This window comes from Pseudorca crassidens, chromosome 1 (assembly GCF_039906515.1).
Source record: "Pseudorca crassidens isolate mPseCra1 chromosome 1, mPseCra1.hap1, whole genome shotgun sequence".
Taxonomy (NCBI): Eukaryota; Metazoa; Chordata; class Mammalia; order Artiodactyla; family Delphinidae; genus Pseudorca; species Pseudorca crassidens.
Genome location: NC_090296.1, coordinates 74738721 through 74762997, shown reverse-complemented (window position 1 = coordinate 74762997; position 24277 = coordinate 74738721). Strand labels below are relative to the sequence as shown.

Below are 24277 nucleotides of genomic sequence, written 5' to 3'. Positions count from 1 at the left end.
TCAAAGAAAAATGTTCACAAGTATCTAAATAAGCTATTAAAATACTACTCCCTTTTCCAGCTACGTATTTGAGTGAGTCCAGATCTTCACACACTTCAACCAAAACAGTACACTGTAACAGAGTGATTGCAGATGTGTGAATCCGGCTGCTTTCTATTAGGTCAGATAGTAAGAAATGATAAAGCTGTAAAACAAAAACAATACCCCTCTTCTCACTAAATTGTATTTATTTGGGAAAATATAGTTATTTCCCATAGGTTATGTTAACATTTAATGGGTTTATTTTTATTGTTGTTTTCAAATGAATAAAAAATATTAAAAATTTTTTCAATCTTAATTGCTAATATGGTGAACATTGATAGATATAATACAATCCACAGAAACCAAAGCTCTGTAGGGAAGGGTGTCTTCAATACTTTTTTTTTTGGCTGTGTCACACAGCATCCAGGGATAGGGGATCTTATTTCCCTGACCAGGGATGGAACCTGTGTGCCGGCCATGGAAGCACACAGTCCTAACAACTGGACTGCCAGGGAATTCAATACTTCAATACTTTTTAAAAGGTAAAGGAGTTCTGAGACCAAGACGCTTGAGAACCATTACTTAGCAGCTTCCTCAGGAAAAGCTCATGTTCAGATTTTTCTGTCAGCAGCCTTTACACCTGAACACAGCATAAGGGGATATAAAATTCTTGGATCATATTTTCTTTTTGAGAATCTTGAAAATGCAGTTTCATTGTTTCTAGCATAAAATGATGCTGTAAAGAAGTCTGACGCCAGTCGAATTTCCTTTTCCTTATAAATGACTAGGACTTTTTGTCTGGATGCTCAAAGGGGTTTTTCCTTATCTTTAAAGACTAATTTAATAGTTTTACTAGAAAATGTTTTGGTTTAAACTGTTCTGGGTCAGTTTTATCCTATACACTGTAGGCCTTTGCGATATGTAGACTTAAGTCTTATTTCAGGAAAATTTTCTCAAAATTTTGTTTTAAATATTTGTTCTGATACATTGCTCTGGTTTTCCTTGTGGGGATAAATGTGTGTGCTTGTTCTCTATATCTATCACTTTCTCTTGAAAATTTTTATCTTTCTTTTTAGAAAACCATTCTCCTTTCAGCCCTTAAATGTGCTTTTTTTTATTTCTGAAAAAAGTTAAAAAAATTTTTTCCTGAGACTGGTTAGTTCTCATTTAATATGCGACTGTTCTCTACCCGTATCACTTTTTAGCTTTTCTATTTCTGATTTATGCTTTTCTTTCAAATCATCTATTATTTTATTTCCCTTAAAAATATTAGGTTAAAAAAAGAGAGAAGAAAAAATACTAAGTTAAAGTTTTCATCTGCTTTGTGACCACATTTTTCTAGTGTGTTACTGTCTGCTTGAACATTATTAAGTTTATTTTCACCTTGTTTCCATAGCATGTATGGGATTAGATCATATTTCTTATTTGTTCCCAATCTTAAATGAGGTAGATTTTCCCGGACTATTAAGAAAACGCAGTCTTGCCTCTCGGCCCCGCCCACGCCTCGCGCATGCTCTGGACCCCGCCCACTCCTGGGCCCCGCCCACGCCTCTCACACAGCGTCGCCGGCCACGCCCAGCCTCTTGCCTCTCGACGGTGCCAGGCTTGCTGTATATTTTCCCGCCATTTCCAGCTTTTCTTGAGAACTGATTGATTTCGGTGAGATCCGAGGCCTTTTGGGATCACTGCGGCCAAACAGGTAGGGCATGTAGTTAAAAAAGAGCTACTGCGGGCTTCCCTGGTGGCGCAGTGGTTGACAGTCCGCCTGCCGATGCAGGGGACATCCCCGGTCCGGGAAGATCCCACATGCCGCGGAGCGGCTGGGCCCGTGAGCCATGGCCGCTGAGCCTGCGCGTCCAGAGCCTGTGCTCCGCAACGGGAGAGGCCACAACAGTGAGAGGCCCGCGTACCGCAAAAAAAAAAAAAAAAGAGTTACTCGTAAATCTGAGACTCTGCTTAATCTCCATCACCCCTAGAAATCAGACGAGGCTTGCCCTCACAAATCCTGTTAACGGCCCTTCTTCTAAAGGGTTCATTTGGTCAACGCATTTGATTAAAATCGTTCTTGCTTCCCCTAAACAAACCAGGGCATATATTACTGTGACCTTTTCAGTAGTTCTTTAGACTCACTTTCTGGTAGAAGTTAGTGTATCTGTGAGCAACAAATAGGTATCTGAAGCTCATGCCTCTGTGTAATGTCTTTGCATTGAAACATTTATTCAGTAAGTTTTTATCGTGAATCTTGCCCTTATGTGACAAAAATACTACAGTGTGGCACAAACCAACCAATATTCTTTGAGCAAATGTCTCCATAAACTACTTTAAAACTTTTTTAAAGAAAAGACTTAAAAAAAAAGAAGACTTCAGTGGGGAAAAATTTTACCTTCTGTTTTGATTTTTTCCCCCAATTTAATTTTAAATGAAATTAAACTAATATATATTACATTCTTGTAGTATAGTCATGAAATTAAGCGTAAATCTATTAAATGTGTGAACTAATTACAGCTCTATGTATCAGCTCTGTATTTTTTTTTTTTTTTTTTTTGCGGTACGCGGGCCTCTCACTGTTGTGGCCTCTCCCGTTGCGGAGCACAGGCTCCGGACGCGCAGACTCAGCGGCCATGGCTCACGGGCCCAGCCGCTCCGCGGCATGTGGGATCTTCCCGGACCGGGGCACGAACCCGTGTCCCCTGCATCAGCAGGCGGACTGTCAACCACTGCGCCATCAGGGAAGCCCTCAGCTCTGTATTTTTTATGTCAGTTTCTTCATTTAAAACCTTACATTTCAGTGAATATCAGATACATCTTTTGAAAAATGATGGGATTGGAAAAAATGTTAAATGATTTTCAAGATCGCTTCCAGTTCTATGATTCTGAGTTTCTATGGAGTAGAAGGAAATGTGAAAAGCTGAGACATCATGCATAAATAATGTTTCCATTAGATAAAATGTGTCCCAAATGGCTAATATGTGATCTTGTATATTTGGTCCACTACCTTCTCCTTGCTCCATCTTGCTGTATCACAGGAAACTATTAGGAAAGAAATAGATTTTTTTTTAGGATTGTTTTTTCTAATTACAAATTAGTGCCTGAATTAATCCAGAAAATTTAGAAAACAAAAAAAGTGTAAAGGCAACACACACACACACACACACACACATACACATGATCTCACCATTCAAAAAAAATCATCATTGTCCTATTACTCTTCTAAATATGTATAATTTTTCTCTTTAGAAAATTGCATAGCATAGTCTGCAGTCTGCTTTTTTTACTTCAGAGGTATATGTACTTCCTCACATCCAATTGAAATACCCACAATAGTATGCCCACATCCCAATAAGTTAGCAGAAACTAAGCAAACATTGTTAAGTAGATTTTGGAACAGCTATAATTATGTTATGCCCCAGGTTATTCTCTTTCTCTGCTGCAGAATGGATTGGTTTCACTGCAACCTGTGTTTCCAAAAAGATGGGGCCCATTTCTTTGTCACCAGCTGTGGCCATATTTTCTGTAAAAAGTGTTTGACTCTGGGTGAGTGATTTAACTGTTTTCAGATTCAGGCAAAAATGTTTTTAACCTAGAAATAATGATTAACCATTTCTCTGTGTAACTTGGAATAAAAATCACTTAGTAGGCCGAAGGTGGTGTGGGTATAATAGGAAACTGTTGATTATGAAAATCGGAGGAATCCATTAAAAGGAATGATTTAGCAAATGGACTATCTATTACTTGAACATCAAAAGGTGCTTGTCAGTGTTCTGAAGCCTGTGGCAGGGAAAGCCACAAGGTTATCAGACTGATTAGAGGAAAGAGAAAAAATAAAAATAATGAATAGAAATTGGGAAAGTGGTTGATAACAAGAGCTATTTCTAATGGGAAGTAGTATAATCTGTGAAATCAATTTAATTAGAAATGTTGACGATGGTGATAGTGGTGGGTGATACCTTTGTGGTTTAAAAAGTATTTTCATGTGTACCAGTTTTATGTATCCTCACCACAATCCCAGGAGGTAATTATTAGTAGACCCATTTTACAAATGAGGAGCTGGTTCAAATAGGTGATTTGACCAAGTTCTTGCAGCTGTTAAGTCTTAGAAGAGACAAATTTAAGGTGTGTCTTTTTTTTCTTAATGCTAAAATACTTACAAGGTATGTATTATATTCTGTAGGTATGTATTCTGGGTAGTAGGTCCAGAAGAGGGACTTAAGATGTTTTGATCAGGGAAAATTTCATAGAAGAGGTGTTGTTTCAATAGAGTTTTGAGTAATAAACTGGAGTCTGCCAAGTGAATTAGGCAGGGAAGGTCATTCTGGTTTAAGAGAACAGCATGTGTAAAGGAATACAACATCATTAAACTTAGTACAGGGAAGTACATGTGGTTGGGATTGGTAGAGCATAAAAGAATAAAGTAAGAAATGGTGAGAGATGAGGCTAGAGTGGTAGGTAGTGGCCATATGATGGAAGGCTCTATATACCAGGCTAAAGAACCTGAACTTTATCCTGCAGGTGATGGAGAGCTGTGGAAGTTTCTTTGTCTTGTCTTTTTCTTAAATAGAAGAATGATTTGCACTTGCTAGCTCACTCTGATAATAATATGGAAGGAAGACGGGGAAAAACTTCATCCCCAAGGAAAGAAGAGTCAGGTTAGGTAGCCTCTGGAGAAGCTTTTTCTCTATGTGAATCTCATGACCCTTTAAAGTTATCTGCTAATGTAACAAAGCTATTACTATGGTAACAGCAGCTCACTTTGGAGCAGTTTGTCTCGGTGAAGCATATGTCATGTGACGTTTTCTCCGGACATGGCATTTATCTTAATCGATAACCAGCACCACTACTAAAATTTTAACTTCACAGGAAGATTAGTAATTTTAATTTCCACATCTTTCAGATTGGGTTAATTAGAGAATGAGAGTAGGAGAGCTTCAAAACAATATCCAGGAATATTAGCAAGGTGAGAACAAGGCAGGAATAATTGGAGAGTTTCTTATGGTGCCTAATGTGTGCCTACTGTCTGGTAGATAGAATAAAAAATAATAACTTAAAGTTGAGATCTTTGGTACTCTTCCCAGACTCTAGTAAATGTACACTCCTGTACTCCTGCTGGGAGGCTACTGTCCCTCACCTGCAGAAGAAAACTGAGAATTTATAAAAAGGGAGATGGGTAGAGGTACAGTGTGAAAGCCTTACTTCTCATCAACATACAAGTTTGGAAACACTGATTTCGAGAATGGAGCTCAAGTCCATGTCCTTTTATAGCACAATGACATTTTGAATTCAGTAAGAACCCTCTTTTCATTAGCTAACCTACTTGACTGTTATCATGTACTTTAGGAAAATCTTACCTCATGCCCATGAGAACCAAACATTTTTTTCCCCTTTCCCCGCTAGATAAATGTGCTGTTTGTGGAACTGCCTGCAAGTATCTGGCTCTTTCTGATAATGTAAGTTTTTCCTCCCCGTCACAAACAATCTTATCCCATTCCTGGTGTGTAGGAACTATACAAAGAATACAGTGGCTAAGAACTGAAATTTTGGGGGAATTCCCTGGTGGTCCAGTGGTTAGGACTTGGGGCTTTCACCGTGGGGGCCTAGGTTCAATCTCTGGTCAGAGAACTAAGATCCTGCAAGCCACGTGGCATGGCCAAAAAAAAAAACTGAAATTTTTTTTTTAAAAAAGGAACAAACAAAACGTGTAGATAGCAATTGAAAAAAAAAGGAGGTAAACTAGAGATAAAAGAATTATTTGTGGATTTGTGACTGCTGTCACAGAAGCATGAGGTAAGAAGGATTAGGATATGTAGTCTACATCTCCTAGCGCAATAGTGATCGCCCTTTTAGCACAGTGAAATAATACCTGGTTGCTTTAGAAAGGGTGCTATGTCTTTAACCATATTTGCCTGTATTTTATTTCATTCCATTGTGGATGTGTCTTACTCTCTTCATAGCTGAAACCTCAGGAGAAGATGTACTTCAAAAGCCCTGTGGAGACAGCTTTGCAGTATTTTAGTCACATCTCTCAGGTATGAGAAATAAAAGTGAAGAAAACCTGATTTTCCAGGCAAGTTATAAATGCATCTTATTTCTTTTCCAGAGGTTCTCTTTAAACTGCATTCATATATTTGTATACAATGGGGAGAAATTGGCTGCCCTGTTTGCTTTCTTCCCTGATGATACAAATCTCAACAGTTAACTTTTTACTCACCCAGAATCTGTGATAGGCTGTAAAAACTACTATGTAGCTGACATCTTGCCTTGTGGTTCCTAGTTCTATTTAGTAATTTTTGAGGATAAAAAAGGTTCTAGAGAGCTTTGTCTTCTTTCTTCGCACATTTAATGAATCTTCTAAAAATTGCTTTGAATATACAGGCCTGACCCTGCAAACAATGGATTTAGTAGCCAAACTTTCAAGCTTTTGCTTATAGACCTAAGTTCAAAAACGGATTTCTTGTTCTCCACTCTTATTTTTCAATAACCTCTCTTAGCAACACATATATATTTAATTCTTCAGTTAGTATTTATAATAGGTTGCCTGAATTTTGGAAGATATTTTTCTTTTCCTGATGCATGATATGTTGTCATGCCATTGACTTGGTCAGGAGCAATAGAATTGTGGAAGGAAGTGAAGAGGAGACAGGACAACCATTTGAGAAAGTTCCCAAATTCTAAAAACTTTGGTTTTTCCTTTCCACTCTCCAGTTCTCCACCAAGATCATTTCATAGCCTCATGGGATTGCTATCTGGGCACATTTCTTGAGATTTTATCACTATTTTTCTTCTCTACTCTCCTCATTCTTACGAGAATATTTTTTTATTAAATGTGAAGATGGTCCTTTGTCATGTTTGGCTGAAGACAGTAGGTTTAATTTTTCTTTGGTGTCTCCCCCTCAATCCTGACTCTGGAGATAGAGGAAGGGAAATTAAAGCTTTCACTGCATCCTGCTTTTAGCTGCTTGGGTGAACCGTCATATTTGAGATACTATTTAACATTATGGGGAGATAAAATCCAGCTGAGACTCAAGGAGAAATGTAAACAAGGTCACATGAACAAGAGAAAGAGCAGAGCTTTGGTTAATAACTAAACCAAGGGTTAGTTAATGATCAGGAGAGAAATTATATGTAGTCTGAATTCTACCCTGCCTAATCATGGGACCAAATACACATGGTCAAGTAATCAAGATAAAATACATGAAAAGGGTCAGTTAATCATCACTGTAGTGAAGTGCCCGTTTGGTGAAGTCAGCAATGTCTGAAAATGTGTTTTCCCAATCTGTGAAGTTGAATAACTGATCCAAGTAATGTCTAGATTGTCTCGTTCAGGCTTCTGCTCATATTTTTCTTCCTCAGTCAGACCTTTACTGACTCTCATATCTCAAATAGCAGCCCCAAGTCTACTTCTTACCCTGCTTTATTTTTCATCATAGGTCTTATCTCTAACATTATATAATTTATTTATTGTCTGAATCCTGCACTGCTTTCCTTTAGCATAATGTGTTCAAGGTTTATCCATGTTGTAGAATGTATTAGAACTTCATTAGTACTTTATTCCTTTTTATGACCAAATAATAATCCATTATATAGCTGGATATACGTTTCACGTATTCATTCATCCATTGAGGGACATTTAGGTTATTTCCACTTTTTGGCTATTATGAATAATGCTGCTATGAGTATTTGTATACAAGTTTTTGTGTGGACATATATTCATTTCTCTTGGATATATACATAGGAATTAGATCACTGGATCAAATGGTAACTCTATGTTTAACTTTTGGAACTGCCAGACTGTTTTCCCAAGTGCTTGCACATTTTACATTTTTACCAGCAGTGTATGAGGGTTTTGATTTCTCCATATCCTCACCAACACTTGTTTTATCTGTCTTTTTTTAATAATAATCATCCTAGTGGTGTGAAGTGCTATCTCGGTGTGGGTTTGATTTGCGTTTCTCTGATGATTAATGTTGTTGAGCATCTTCTCATGTGCTTATTGGCTATTTGTTTGTCATCTTTAAAGTAATATCTATTCAAATCCTTTGCCCATTTTTAAGTCGGATTGTCTTTTTATTAGTTGTAAGAGTTCTTTATATATTCTAGGTACAAGTCCTTCACCACATATGTGATTTGCAAACATTTTCTCCCATTTTGTTGGGCCCATCCACTTTAAAATTAAGAAGAAGTAACATAAATGTCCATTAAGTAAAAACAAATAGGAAGAACAGACAACATCAAGCATCAAATAGAGTAGGAAATAAAGAGAGAGAAGAGGTTGAGAGAAAGAGAGGGAAAGATATAGGTTCACAAAGAAAGACAAATTCAGAGCAAAAGGCACAAATGAAAATACAGAGGGACTTCCCTGGTGGGCCAGTGGTTAAGGCTCTGCGCTCCCAATACAGGGGGCATGGGTTTGATCCCTGCTTGGGGAACGAAGATCCCACATGCCATATGGCGCAGCCAAAAAAAAAGAAAAAGATAAACAAAAATACAGAGAAAGACTTTTTTAAAAAATGAATTTATTTATTTATTTTGGGCTGCATTGGGTCTTCGTTGCTGCACGCGGGCTTTCTCTAGTTGTGGTGAACAGGAGCTACTCTTGGTTGTGGTGTGCGGGCTTCTCATTGCAGTGGCTTCTCTTGTTGTGGAACACGAGCTCTAGGCATGCGGGCTTCAGTAGTTGTGGCTCTCGGGCTGTAGAGCTCAGGCTCAGTAGCTGTGGCGCACAGACTTAGTTGCTCCGCGGCATGGGGGATCTTCCCCAACCAGGGCTCGAACCTGTGTCCCCTGCATTGGCAGGCTGATTTTTAACCACTGCGTCACCAGGGAAGCCCAAGAAAGACTTTCATAAATTTAATGTTGGGACTGACAAACTTTTTCTTGAAAGGTTAGTAAATATTTTAGGTTTTGCAGGCTATGCAACCTCTGTTGCAGCTACTCAACTCTGCTGCTGTAGCACAGAACAACAGCCACAGGCAATCTGTAAACAAATGGGTATGACTGTATTCCAGTAAAACTTTATTTACAAATACAGGCAGCTGGCCCTGATCATTAGTTGGCTGACTGGGAAATCATATGTTTTGCTAACATACTTAAATAACTACCATATAAATCGTTTGAGTAAAATCAGGTCAAGACCTGATCTCATAAATAGATCAGATCAGTTTCCCATCCCTCACTTGAATTTAAAGACTGAACAGCTGAGATAATCAATGGTGCCTTTGAAGAAAGGTTTTATTTAGTTGAAGATTATTTTACCTGAAAAGAAAAAGTTTATCTGTCAGTTTTTAAGACTTCTGAAACAGTGTAGCTGAGTTCTTTATCACTACTGAGCAGGTCGAGGAACCTTAAGCCCCAGTGTGAGAGGCTTTGATCACAAACTGCAACCCAAAACTTAACTCCCTGGCTGTGCCACGTGGCTTGTAGGATCTTAGTTCCCCGACGAGGGATCGAACCTGTGCCCCCTGCAGTGGAAGCGTGGAGTCTTAACCACTGGACCACCAGGGAAGTCCCCTTGCTTTTGATAAGGAAGCATTTTTAGGATTCTTTTTTGCTCAAATCTCTTTGAGCACCAAAGTAGTTTTGGCACGTAGGTTAGTAGGTCTCTTGGCTATATATTGTATCTATCCATAGTATCTATTGCTCGCCAACCCTTTGCCATTTTAGATAACTCCCAGGATTGAGTGCCTTTTTTCTGCTTCTGCATTGTTCAAATTTTCTAAAATGAATATGTTTTACTTTTATTGAAAACAAGAATAAATTTTAAAAAATAGATTACAGTGAATTCTTATCTGTGTAGAATTAGTTTAGTTTGCTTTTGAGTAGAAAGGAAAGAGTGTAGAGATTATATAAATTCGGAAGTAGAATTCTTTAGTAAGGTGGCAAAAGCAACTTGCAAATTAAATGAGAACAAAAAGTTTATGACAAAAGTACCCGATCTAGGAAGGACCTAAGAAAAAAGGTTTACGGTGTGAGTAGGGAGGAAACAAACGAGACCTGAATACTGCTGTGTATTCAAAAGTAGAACCTGACAAAGCTAAAATACTTTCCACATATTAACTTTTGATCTGATTCAGTAATTCCATGATAGGCACATCAGTATATCAAATGGTAAATTAAAGCAAAAGATAAAATTATTTACCCATGGCCAGAAATAAAATTCAGGAATAGGTAAATCTCCTTCTGTGCCTCTTTGCCCTTTACTGTAGCAACATAAACAGCCTACAAGTGTCTATGTGTGAGTATCTTAGGGAAAGTAAATTGGTTACCAGTGCTCTGTAGAGCTAGGAATGTGGAAGCTGAGTCCAAGCTAATAGTAAACAAGTAAGGTCAGAACCAGTTCTAAGCTTGGAAACATTTTTTTGGTTGTCACTTCTTGCTCAAGATGAATGGTTATATATATATATATATATATATATTTTTTTTTTTTTCGTTACGCGGGCCTCTCACTGTTGTGGCCTCTCCCGTTGCGGAGCACAGGCTCCGGACGCGCAGGCTCAGCGGCCAAGGCTCACGGGGCCCAGCCGCTCCGCGGCATGTGGGATCTTCCCGGACCGGGGCACGAACCTGTGTCCCCTGCATCGGCAGGCGGACTCTTAACCACTGCGCCACCAGGGAAGCCCGAATGGTTATATTTTTAAAGGGTCATTCTATGTCAGAATGTTCTCATTAAGATATTAGGAAGGCACTTTTCTGGAAATGAAAAGCTTTGGCTTTCCCTAGTTTTGGGGAATCATGAATTAGGTCAGATGCTCCAGAAGAAAATGATCAGTAATAGAGTATGAATTGATGGGTTTCCATTTGTTGCTACAAGTAAGGGGAAAGGAGTTATGGGGGTTGTATGTCAAAGGTCTGTTTTTCCCTAGTAGGTGTGGAGTTTCCAGAAGAAGCAAACAGATCTCCTCATCGCCTTTTATAAGCATAGAATTACCAAGTTAGAAGCAGCCACGCAGGAGGCACAGCAAACACTGACTAACCAGGACAAGTAAGTGACGAATGAAATCACGAGAGAGCCTTTTTCTTCTCATAGAAGCTGTAGCCCTTATTTCCTTATGGTTCCAAAGCCTAAAAATTGCTCCATGTGTGTTTATGTTTGTCTTGGTTAAGTCAGGTACAGAATTTTTGGTCTCTCAATCTTCATTTTATTTTTCTCTTTCTTCCCTCAAGGGACCTTCCCTACTTTATAGCTTTCCCCTTTTACTTCCATCTGTCGAAAACTACTTCAGAGAAATCGGACATGACTTTTTCACAGTAATAATGATGGAAAATTTAAAATGTTACCTCTAGGAGGGTGTGTTTTGGTTCTTTTTTTTTTTTTTTTTTGGCTGCGTTGGGTCTTTGTTGCTGCACGCAGGCTTTCTCTAGTTGCAGCAAGCGGGGGCTACTCTTCATTGTGGTGTTGGGGCTTCTCATTGCGGTGGCTTCTTTTGTTGCAGAGCATGGGCTCTAGGCGCGCAGGCTTCAGTAGTTGCAGCACGTGGGCCCTAGAGCACACGGGCTTCAGTAGCTGTGGCACATGGGCTCAGTAGTTGTGGCACACAGGCTCAGTAGTTGTGGCTCATGGGCTCTAGAGTGCAGGTTCAGTAGTTGTGGCACACGGGCTTAGTTGCTCCACAGCATGTGGGATCTTCCCAGACCAGGGATTGAACCCATGTCCCCTGCATTGGCAGGCAGATTCTTAACCACTGCACCACCAGGGAAGTCCATGTTCTTTTGGAAATCTTAAGCTAAAAGATGGAATCCCTGATGGAAATTTTCAGACAGCAGCAGGCCAGGGGAAAATGTGTGGAGAGGAAATGCAGTTCTGTGTAAACTTCTGAAATCGTACCAAGTGACTGTTTATTTTGTCCACCTGATTCTTCTCACCACCAAAACCCTGCCATTGCCCCCCTGAATCACCAGATCTCTGACAGAAATACCTTGTATAGTGGCAAGTATCTCTCCGGAAGCATTAACTAGATGTTGATAATAAAAATCAGGTTTTTTATCCCACTGACCTGCTGGAGCTGATTGTTTCTTTTTCCATCTTTTGCCTAGAGAGCTGTCAGTCTTAAGGAAAGAGAATGGAGAACTGAAGAAATTGCTAGCCATCCTAAAGGTGAATGAAATAGATTTTCCATACTATTATTTTCTCTCTTACTTGGCCCATCTATCTAGCTGACTGAATAGAATTAGTGTTTCCTAACCTTTTTCACATCATGGCTGGTAATATTGATAACATTTGTACAGCATGCACACTGTAGTAAATGGACGAGGCCACAGAAGACCTTGGAGGGATGAAAGGACAAAATCTAGCATAGTGGTAACCTATTCTCGAATATCAGGGAGTCCATGCCATAACACATGGGAAGCTCTCTTATAGAAGAGATATCTGTGGTAACTTAAAATTTGTCTTCAAGAATCCCAAGGCACCTCAGGACCTTTCCTGTCCCTCAAACTCTATTTCCTGGACATTTGTCTCTTCCCAAGATTGTCCTTTGTGTTTATATAATGTTCCTTTTGATCTTACTCTTGTAACTCTTCTAGCACATTGTAATCCTGTCATTTTCCTTGCTCTCCCCATAGACTCTCTATATTTCCCCACATGTATCAGTCTACAGGATTCCCAATGTGTTTTTGTGAAGAGGAACTAAAATTTTCTCCCCCCAAAGCTAATAATTTTCTGAGGAAACACTCACTGTTGCTGTTTTTTCTTCTATTGGGCATCTTAGTAACCACAACTAGAGGACATTGCAGCTTAGCTATCTGACAAGTAAGATCCATTGATTGGGACCATTGAGCTACAGCTTCCTTCACTCCCATTTTTTTCACCTACAGGAATCTCCAAGTTGGTACCAAGGAAGCAGGTCAGTTTTATCAGGCCCCATACCATCCCTCTTTGAAAATTTCTATCCTTTCCTTTTTTTTTTTTTTAATTGGAGTATAGTTGCTTTACAATGTTGTGTTAGTTTCTGCTGTACAGCAAAGTGAATTCTATCCTTTCTTGGCACTTGGCTGTAGCTCCTGTGTGGGCTCTGCGGTGGAGGGAATGGTTTATGAATTCATTTTTCACTTCTCCAAAAAAGAGCTCCTTACTGAAAAGTGCTGAACTAAAATCTTGGATGAATGCTCACCCTTGACCGTCACCTTATGAAATCCTATTCACCCCTCAAAATTGAACTCATGTGTCATTTCCTCTGTCAGCACTTTATTAGGCAGAGTTAGATGTTCTATTATTCATTTATTCAATAAATATTCATTAAGTACTTACTGTTTGTGAAGCACTGTGTTAGGTGTTGGGTGTACATCACCGATTATTCTAATTGTAAATGTCTGTACCCTACCAGTTATTATATATTTTTAATATCAGCTCTGCATTGGTGGATTAAAAAGACATGGCCCCTGACTCACAGAAGCTAAAGTATAGTGTTCTATCATACTTCCATACTTCTGACATACCCATTATAACACTTATGTTGCTCTTTTTCTTTTTGTCTCTCCCACTAGCCTGTGAGCCTCTCAAAAATAGGAACCATATTCTAGTTATCTTTGTAAGTTCAGGATCTAAGACTTATGAGCACTAAATAAATGTCTGTGGGTAGATGGAAGAGGGGATGGAGGGAGTGAGGGAATGGCAGATGTATGAATGGATGGACAGATGGATAGATATATGTAAAGTTGAGAGTACCTGGTAAGGCACTATGGGAAGGAAGAAAGAAGGACTTCAGAACTTCTATTATGGGCAATAGAGAAGTGGAGAAGATTTCGTTTAGGGAATTGGAGAGCCAAGGAGTCCCATATGGAAAGCTTGCCTCTGTATTTTGGGCTGATACCTGTAATACATGATTAGTAAGCAATTTGTGCTCAGAGAGAAGGCTGTTATTTCTGTAAATAATGACCTGATTGATCCTCTAAGGTGGCACTAAGTTCTGCTTAGAGAAAATAGAGCTGCCTTTCTTTTTTTTTTTTTTTTTTCCTTGCAGGTCAACCACACCTCGACCAGTGGGCATTACTTCTCCATCACAGTCAGGTAGAGACCATGTTTTGCCCAAATATCTGTGTGAGATGAGTAAATATCCTTATCCCATATGGAAGATGGTTTCCTCTCAGAAAGTATAATGTGATTTTCCGAATCTTATGTATGATATGAAAAGGCCATACTCCTGGACACTCACTTGCAACATGTAGGCTAGGCAAGGCAGGGCACACCATTGATGGCAACTTTTCATTCTGCATTTTATTCCCTTTCAGTTACTCCACGACCCAGTTCTCAGCATAGCAGCCAAGTGGTCAGGTGAGTAGAAAGCTACACAGCAGCATTAGAACTGTTGGCAAAAGATCAAGATGAAAGAAATGCCTAGATACGGCTGAGACAGGGACTGAGGAGACTTTATGTCTGTGTAAAAGTTTAATACCAGGTTTGTTTTTTCCTTTTTGTTTTGCCTTATACAGTCGGTCCTCCTCAGTGGAATCTATCCTTTATAGAGGGGCTGGCTTTAGTAACTTGGGACAGGTAAGAAATATTCACATTATCTTTTCAGATTGAGACTTCTAATGCTAAATGAAAGCCAAGATTAAAGCAAGAATATTAAACTTATATTGATTTTGGCATGAATTATCTGATGCCATGCCTGGACTCTCTTTCAGCAATTCAGACCTGATGTTAGAAGCTGACCTAATTCATGACTCGGAATGAATAGGGGTGAAAATAGTGGACTGCATTAACAGTGTCCATCATGTTCATTTTGGAAGGAATAAAGTGTGGATCCTTCCTGGAGTCACGTACCCACTCTGGGAGAAAAACATACACTTCAGTGTATAGCCATAGCATGAAATATGGAAGCCAGAGAATCGGGATATATATATATATATATATATATATATATATATATATATTTATTTATTTATTTATTTATTTATTTATTTTATTATTATTATTTTTTTGGCGGTACGCGGGCCTCTCACTGTTGTGGCCTCTCCTGTTGCGGAGCACAGGCTCCGGACACACAGGCTCAGCGGTCATGGTTCACGGGCCTAGTCGCTCCGCGGCATGTGGGATCCTCCCGGACCGGGGCAGGAACCTGTGTCCCCTGCATCGGCAGGCGGACTCTCAACCACTGCGCCACCAGGGAAGCCCCGGGATATATTTATTAATGTTTATTATTTGTCCCTCAGGGAGCCAGAGCGCTGCAGGGAAGGAGCACTCCAAGAGACTCTTTTACTGGTGAGAGGGGCAGTGTAGGGGAAGGAGTCAGAAGCCAACACATTCTGAGCAGATACCAGCAGATTTCTGGTTTTCTGTGCATAATATAATGCCATTTTACTTTTTCTCCAGAAGGTGGTTCCAGGTATCCAGATACAACTTTTCAAGTAATGATATTTCTGTTCTCAAACTGATAAGGGGAAAATTGAAACTTGAGTATTAGAAAGTCATTGAAACCCTCTGGTCAGGAGACTGGAGAGTAACTTTTAAAATAATTGACCTGGATTTTAATTGCCACAAGATGGCAGTAGAAGTTAGATCTAAAAGAAAGATTAACTAGATGCCAATTATGTTAGCCTGAAGGGTGTCTTGGCTTCTTCACTGTGTATCAAACACAAAAATATTCCAGTGAAGAAATATTTTGGTTCCACCTACGTAATTTCTTGTCTCTTTCCCCTTAGAACTATTACTGTTATTACTGTTTTTCAAGGCATTAGTCAGTCCATAGAGTATACTTGGAGAGGATTTCCCTTTCTTTCCCAAGAGGCAGTTTTGAAATTCACAGATCTCTTCCTGGATAACCATTTTTGAAATTCACCGAATAGCCTCCCTCCAGTTCTTTCATCTTCACCCCTTTGAAAAACTAGGTGCTCTAGCCAATTTATTTCTGTCAGGTTAGTAGTAATACTCTCTTTTATTTCTGATTTTAGTTATTTGGGGCTTTCTTCTTTTTTCTTGGACAGCCTGGCTAAAGATTAGTCCAATTTTTTAACAGTTCTAAAAAGGAAGTTTATTTTTAAAAAATTTTTAAATTAAAGTATAGTTGATTTACAATATCATCTAAGTTTCAGGTGTACGGCACAGCAATTGAGATACATATATATATATATATATGTGTGTGTGTGTGTACCATCTTTCAGAAAAAAAGCGAATGAACTTTTTGGCCAACCCAATACAGGCATATACATACATATGTATGTATATTTATATAACTGAATCTATATATACATATATTTTTTCAGATTCTTTTCCCTTATAAGTTATTATATAATATTGAGTATAGTTTCCTGTGCTATACAGTAGGTCCTTGTTGGTTATCTGGGTTTTTTTTAAATTTATTTATTTTTGGCTGCGCTAGGTCTTCGTTGCTGCACGCAGGCTTTCTCTGGTTGTGGTGAGCAGGGGCTACTCTTCGTTGTGGTGCTCTCATTGCGGTAGCTTTTCTTGTTGTGGAGCACGGGTTCCAGGTGTGCAGGCTTCAGTAGTTGTGGCACGTGGGCTCAGTAGTTGTGGCTTGCGGGCTGTAGAGCGCAGGCTCAGTAGCTGTGGTGTGCGGGCTTAGTTGCTCTGCGGCATGTGGGATCTTCCCAGACCAGGGCTCGAACCCATGTCCACTGCACTGGCAGGCGGATTCTTAACCACTGCACCACCAGGGTTATCTATTTTATACATAGTAGTATGTATGTGTTAATCCCAGCCTCCAGATTTATCCTGCCCCTCACCCCACAGGATTAGTCAATTTTGTTTATCATTTCAAAGAACCAACTTTTAGTTTTCTTGATTTTTCTCTATTATTTTTCTATTCTCTATTTCATTTTTTTCTGCCCTAATCATTTTCTTTCCATCTGCTTTTGGGTTTAGTTCTCCTCGTTTCTTAAAGTGGACAGTAGCATTATTGACTTGAGATCTGCTTTTTTAATATAGACCTTTACAGTTATAAATTTCACTCTGAGCACTGCTTTCACTGCATCCTTTTAAGTTTTAGTATGTTGTGTTTTTGTTTTCATTCATCTCAAAGTATTTTCTAACTTCTGTGATTTTCTTTTCTTTGACCCATTAGTTACTTAGCAGTGTTGATTATCCACATAATTGTTAATTTCCCAAATTTCCTCCTGTTAATTGATTTTAATTTCATTTCATTGTTGTTGAACAACATACTTTGTATGGTTTAGATCCTTTTAAATTTATAGCCTAAAACATTGTCTATCCTGGGGAAAGTTCCCTGTACACTTGAAAAGAATGTGTATTCTGCTGTTGTTGGGTGGAGTGTTCTATAGATATCTGTTAGATTTAGTTGGTATATAGTGCCATTTAAATCTTCTGTTTTCTTGCTGATCTTCTGTCTTGCTGTTTTATCCATTATTGAAAGTGGGGTATTGAAAGCTCTATTATTGTTGAATTATCTATTTTTCTCTTCAATTCTGTCAGTTTTTGCTTCATGTATTTTAGGACTTTGTTTTTAAGTGCATATATAAGTGTTATATCTTCTTGATGGGTTGACCCTTTTATCATTTTGACCTTTGTCTCTAGTAACAATGTTGTCTTAAAGTGCATTTGTCTGATATTACCCATTCCAGCTCTCTTTTGTTTACTGTTTGCGTGGAATATCTTTTTCCATCCTTTTACTTTAAACCTATATGTGTCTTTGAATTTACAGTGAGTCTTTCATAGACGATGTATAGTTGGATCTTTTTTCACCATTTGGCCAGTTTCTGCCTTTTAATTGGAGAGTTTAATACATTTACATTTAACGTAATTATTAATAAGGAAAGACTGCTTCTGCCATTTTGCTATTTGTTTTCTATGTGTCTTTTTTTTTTTTTTTTTGCCACACCACACAGCATGTGGGATTTTAGTTCCCCGACCAGGGATTGAACCTGTGCCCCCTACAGTGGAAGCGTGGATTCTTAACCACTGGACCACCAGGGAAGTCCCTGTTTTCTATATGTCTTATGTATGTTTTGTTCCTCACTTCCTCCATTTTTGCTGTCTTTTGTGTTAAACAGCTATTTTCTAGTGTACCATTTTACTTTCTCTCTTGTTTCTTTCACTGTATTTTTTGTTATTTTCTTAGGGATCAACATCATAATTAACATCATAATTTATAACAATTTAGTTCAGATTATACCAAACTTAATTTCAACAGTGTACAAAAGCTTTTCTCCTATATAGTTCCATTCCCCTCTCCATTCTATTGTGCTGTTATTATATAGATTATATCTTTAAAAATTGTGTTCTCCTCAACATAAATTTATAATTATGTTTTATGCAGTTGTCTTTTAAATCAGATAGGAGGAAGTTACAAAAATACACTTATACTTTTATGTTTATCAATGTAGTTATCTTTACCAGTGATCTTTATTATTTCTTCATGTAGATTTGAGTTACTGTCCAGTGTCCTATCACTTAAGCTTGAAGGACTCTCTTTAGTATTTCTTGTAAAGCAGGTTTGGTAGTGATGAATTCTCTTAATTTTGACACTCATCTGGGAGTGTCTTAATTTCTCCTTCATTTTTGAAGGATAGTTTTGCTGGATTTAAAATTTTTGATTGACAGTCTTTCAGCATTTTGAATACGTTATCCTCCTATATTCTGGCCTCCATGGTTTCTGAGGAGAAATCAGTGCCAATTTTATTGAGAATCCGTTTCATGTGATGAATGGCTTCTCTCTTGCTGCTTTCAAGTTTCTTTTTTTGCCTTTAGCTTTCAACAGTTTATGATGAGTCTAGGTGCGGATCTCTTTGATTTATCCTCTTTGGGATTTGTTGAGCTTCTTGGATGTATAGATTAATGTTTTCATCTAATTTGGGAAGTTGTCAGCCATTATTTCTTCAGATAATTCTTTCTGCCCTTGGTCCTCTCTGTTCTCCTTCTGGAACTCCCATTTTGCACATGCTGGTGTGCTTGATGGTATTCCACCAAGGTCTTTGAGGCTTTGTTCATTTTTCTTCATTCCTTTTTCTTTCTCTTCTTCATACTGGATAATCTCAATTGATTTATCTTCAAGTTTGCTGATTCTTTTTTCTGACAGCTCATATCTCTAGTGAAGTTTACATTTTAGTTATTGTACTTTTCAATTCCAGAACTTATATTTGCTTCTTTTTAATATAATATTTCTTTATTAGTGTTTTCTATTTGATGAGACCATTCTCATACTGTTGTTTAGTGCTTTAGACATGGTTTCCTTTAGCTAACTGAACATGTTTAAAATAGCTGATTTAGGGACTTCCTTGGCAGTCCAGTGGTTAAGACTGTGCTTCCACTGCAGGGGATATGGGTTCGATCCCTGTTCGGGGAACTAGGATCCCACATGCCTGTCAACGTGGCCAAAAAAAAAAAAAAAGAACCGCTGGTTTAAAGTCTTTGTCTTTAAAATCCAATGTATCTGAGCTTCCTCAAGGACAGTTTCTATTGCTTGTGCTTTTTTCCTTTACATAGATCATACTTTCTTGTTTCTTTCATGCCTCATAATTTTTTCTTGAAAACTGGACAGCTAAATAATATAGCATGGCAACTCTAAGAATCAGATACTTCCTCCCTTCCCAAGGTTTGTTGTTGTTGCTGTTTGTCATTGTTTGTTTAGTGACTTTCTAAAACTGATTCTGTAAAATCTGTATTCTTTCTCGTGTGGCCACCGAAGTGTCTATTTGGTTAGCTTAGTGTTCAGCTAATGATTGGACAGAGCTTTCCTTAAACACCTAGTACCAATAAATCCCTCAGTGTTTGCTGAGGGACTGTGTGTTGGGGTGTACCTTCAACATGCAGCTGACGACTGTGCCTTAGCCTTCACTTTCTGCTTGTATGACCTCAAGGTAGTCCCAAGGTGAGAGCTTAGAGCCTTTTCAATCTTTACTGAGCATGCACACAGCCCTGTGCATGCATATGGCCTAGATTCCCAAGAACTTGTTCCTTTTCAAAATCCCGGTGGACAGGTCATTCCACAGCTTTTCCTTTTATGCTTTTTGGTTAGCCTATTGTTTGCCCCAACTGATATTCACCTCCTCAGGCAGGCTAAACAAGTGCCTCTAATTATTTGCAATAAACACTCCTGGGGAAAAAGCTTTTCACACTTGGTGAACTCTTAAGCTCCAAGTCCTGGTAAGTTTGGCTCCAAGTCAGGTCAAATAAAGAAAGCCTTGCAAGTGAAGTCTTCCAGTGAACAACTAGGCAGGTCAAGTATGACAATTCTCTGGGAATGAGGTTTTGAAAGAGCTCCAACCCCATTCCATCCCCTATGATGACTGCCAAACTGTTGATTTTCAAGGCTACCATGGAGCTGGAGAGGGAGAAATGGGAATAGGGCAAGTTAAAATGTCACAAAGCTCACTGTTCTTACTCACATTCAGCTATTTTTCTGGAATAAACATTCCCCAGATTGCTAAAAGCCCTTTGTTAATTTCCAGAATTCTGAAGAAGTTGATTCTGACAATTTTTGCCAGTTTTCTCATTCCTTTTATGGAGAGAATCTGTGGAGGTCCTTACTCTACATTTTTACTGCTGTCACTCCCAGCCAATTTAAAGACCCTTTGTCTTTAGCCATTCTTTCTGATAATCTTCACCTTAGAGGGGAAACCAAGGCACAGATACATTAGAACGCATCAAGGCAGTGATGGATCCTTGCCCATAAACTCATGAAAGGGCGAGGAAAGCACCTTTATGATCCACTGCTAGGTGACTTGTGGGCTTTTTCACTTGCCATTAGCCCCCAAGTCTAACATATATACCAAAATCTTTGATCCCCTGTTCCTTTGCCCTGGCCCCCAGAATACCTGGATCTCTTCTTGGTTCATGAATTATCTCATAGGCTCATCTTTATGCTTTTCAGAAACCCCTTCACCAGCTTCCACTCACAGCCTATCTTATAGGTAAGTAATACTGCTTCCTTTCACTTGAGATCTGTTCCCACTGACATTCTGCCAGCAGCCCTGTGGTTACTTCTCCACTGGCCGATACCACTGAAGCTTATAATCTACCTTGTAAACAAAAGAGAAGGTTGAACAGTACTGTGTCTAATATACATCTGAATTACTTAATTGTATTCTGAGTTGCAAGCAGGGGATTCATTTCCTCTCTGGTTTAAATGTATAGGCTCTTCCTTTACACATGGTTTTTACTTTAACCTTTCCTTTTCTCTACTGATGCTTTTATTTCCCTTCCTTAGACCTTCATCTGCCTCCTCCGGACAGGGGATTTTTTCTTTCAGACCATCCCTAAGTGGTGGGGATTCAGGTCAAATAGGAGTCCTCACCCCCAATAATTCAGGTAAGTTAAATAACATTCCCAAAGGAGTGGAGCTTCAACCATTGACATATACACTAAAATGAAGATTTTCAAGGTGCAAAGAAGTTGAGATTTTTACACTCCAGCCCCTGAAAAAAGCACTGTCTCAAGTTTGACTCCTTAATATTCTTTAAGAGTTACCCCATTTCCTTCACAGTTAAGGCAGGCTTTGGATTGTGCCTAAATATCACTCATCCTGTCACCAGGAATAGAGTTCTGCTCTTTAGCCAGAAGGTTGGCCTGTAGAATTAAACTGGCTTTTTGTTTGTTTCTTTTGAGATCCCTATGTTGCAGCACTGCTGGGAGCTTAGTGCTGAATGAGAATGATAAAACCAGCATCCTTTATTCTCCTCATGTTTTCCCAAAAGGTACCTCTGCTACCAGTCCTTGTGATAAGGGGCTGTCATCTTTCATAGCTCACCAAAATCTTTATATTGTCTCTACATCTTTCTACTCATAGTTAAACTCAAATCTCAGACCTCTGTGTCACCACCCCATCCTCACAGTAAAAGAATGGACTTTATATTATAACCCACCTCTTGAATTGCTGAGCTAACAGTCTTTTCCCTTCTGAGTAGTGTACTGCAGATTAAGAACCACTTATTTATCCTGATGCATAAATAACAATACTGAGAAACTGCCCCAGGTAGTTATCTTTCACTATTTAATTCCATCCTCCAGGTCAGAGGGAGAGCAGAACCACACTAGAGGGTCTTCCTGGTTTCCAGCTACCAGCCCTACAGGTGAGCCCTGGCCAGTCTAACTGGTCTGCTCATGAAAAACTCACACAGTTAGGCCTGCACACTTAATGCCTCATTCTGGTCTCTTGTTAAGGTGATAGAATGTAACCAGTGGAGAATGACGTGGTTTCAAGTGTGGTAACCACAGGTACACAGTTTTCCAGAGTGGTGTCACTCTGATAATATGACTGTCAGATTACCTTCCTGGTTTGGGGTTTAAAAATTAGGTCACAGGGCTTCCCTGGTGGCGCAGTGGTTGAGAGTCCGCCTACCGATGCAGGGGACACGGGTTCGTGCCCCGGTCCGGGAGGATCCCACATGCTGCGGAGCAGCTGCGCCCGTGAACCATGGCCGCTGAGCCTGCGCGTCCGGAGCCTGTGCTCCGCAGCGGGAGAGGCCACAACGGTGAGAGGCCCGCGTACAGCAAAAAAAAAAAAAAAAAAAAAAAAAATTCGGTCACATAGTAATGAAAGGTTTTAAACTGAGAGGTCTTGGCCAGGGTGAACTAAGGATGTGGACACAAATGACATTCCCAAGAGTTTCACAGAAAGGGGTTTTCAATGGAATATATATTTTGGATAGAGGTACTGCTTGAACTAGGAAAAACCATTTTCATTTCTCCAAAGAGCAACAGCAGAATAATGTTTTGTAAATTTATGAGACTATGATTCTGATCCAGAAAACAAGAGGAAAAGGGCATGGGAACGAGAAGAGAGGTTTATAAGGAGCTCTATTAAATGAAAAGTCCAGTCTTGCCTTTTAAGTTCACTTTTACACCTTGGGTTTTGAGGATATTTAGGCCAAGCTCCTGGTGACCTACTAAGGTAGGTAAATATTTTGCTCTCATGTTCCAAAATTCCCTTTATTTTCATCAGCAAGGAATTAGGGTCTAAGCCTTAACAGACAACGCTGGGGAAATAACATCCCTCTAAGACCCTCGTAAATCGAGGGATTAATCTACAGGTGAAAAAAAGACTTAAGACACATAAACCATCTGCAAATAAATGGCCTCCAGTTGGATCTTGATTGGAACAAACTGTAAAAACCATTTATGAGACAGTTGAGGAAAACTGAATACTTAGTGGACATTTTATATTAAGGAATTGTTAATAGTGTTTTTTTTGTAGGCATGATGCTATTGTGGTTATGTTTTTAAAAATAGTCTTTATCTTTTAGAGATGCATACTAAAATACTTATGGATAGAAAATTAAATGTTTGTCTGAATTTTGCTTTAGCTTAATCTAGTGGAAAGGGGCAGTGTGAGAAAGTAGAAATGAAAGAAAATTGGCCATGAGTTAATTGTTGAAGTTGGGTGATGAGTACATATGAGTACATTATACTACTGTTTTTGTATTTTTTGAAAATTTCCATAATAAAGTTAGAAAAAGAGTTATTGAAGAAAGTACCACTTCCCCAGAGGCCTAAGAACTCTGCGTCCCTGGTAATCATCTCTGGGTATGGTAGTCACGTTCCAGGCTTCCCAAAACTGTTTGATTTTCAAATATTCGGCTTTATCACCATAAACCACGGAAATGCTCCAGTTTCATAAGTAGCAACAAAGCCTTTGTCACATTAGATGTATCAAATCTTAGTTTGGAAAAGTTAGTTTTCATGAAAGGGAGAAAACTATGGGGAAGCAACAGCAGCGGTTTACTGTCACGATAAACTTCATATAATGACTTGAGAGGGCCTTACTTGCCCTTTTTGTTACAAACACTCGCCCTTTTTGTTACAAACACCCTTAACTGCCTTCCTGTCCTGTGCTGCAGAATCTCTACCAACAGAGGCAGATGGGATTAGCCAGGGGGAGAGAAGCATGGAACACTCCCAGATAGACCATTTTCAAGATCTGATCTATACATACTGCTGAAGGACGGACGGTAGCATCTCATACTCATTTAGGTGTGATGGCCTTGGAAAATGTACCCCTACCTTGTTTCCTGGTTTCACTCTGTACCTCTCTCTCTCAATCTTAACCCTATACACCCTGTATTACTTCCTATGAAAATGATCAGGTCAGAGCTTCAGGAAGATGTTTATATCTCTCCCACAAGATACAGATAGCTCCCTTATTTCCTGCAACTTGAAACAAGGTTATAAAAACAATTCTTGGCATCATTGGGGGTGGGGTGGGTGGGGTGATATACTTATTAACCATGTTTTATTTCTGGATTTCACTTTTTAGCTTTGGATATATTCTCCCACTGCCGATGTTAACAAGCCACAACACTGTTCCTTGCCCTAATTTATTATACTTTTTCTATTTGCCTATTGTTTCCTCTG

The 24277-nt window shown here is 39.0% G+C and overlaps 1 protein-coding gene across 1 annotated transcript; it reads left to right on the top strand.

Moving 5' to 3' along the window:
- The first annotated feature begins 3455 nt into the window (after nt 1-3455).
- RNF212B (ring finger protein 212B) lies at nt 3456-24110 on the top strand. Its single transcript, XM_067740126.1, has 14 exons — nt 3456-3555; nt 5413-5465; nt 5970-6044; nt 10881-10996; nt 12049-12109; nt 12829-12857; nt 13974-14020; nt 14242-14284; nt 14443-14503; nt 15166-15214; nt 20799-20838; nt 21135-21235; nt 21935-21996; nt 23764-24110. The coding sequence occupies exons 1-14, from the start codon at nt 3456-3458 to the stop codon at nt 23827-23829; spliced, it is 903 nt and encodes a 300-aa protein (XP_067596227.1). The 3' UTR covers nt 23830-24110.
- The last annotated feature ends 167 nt before the right edge of the window (nt 24111-24277 follow it).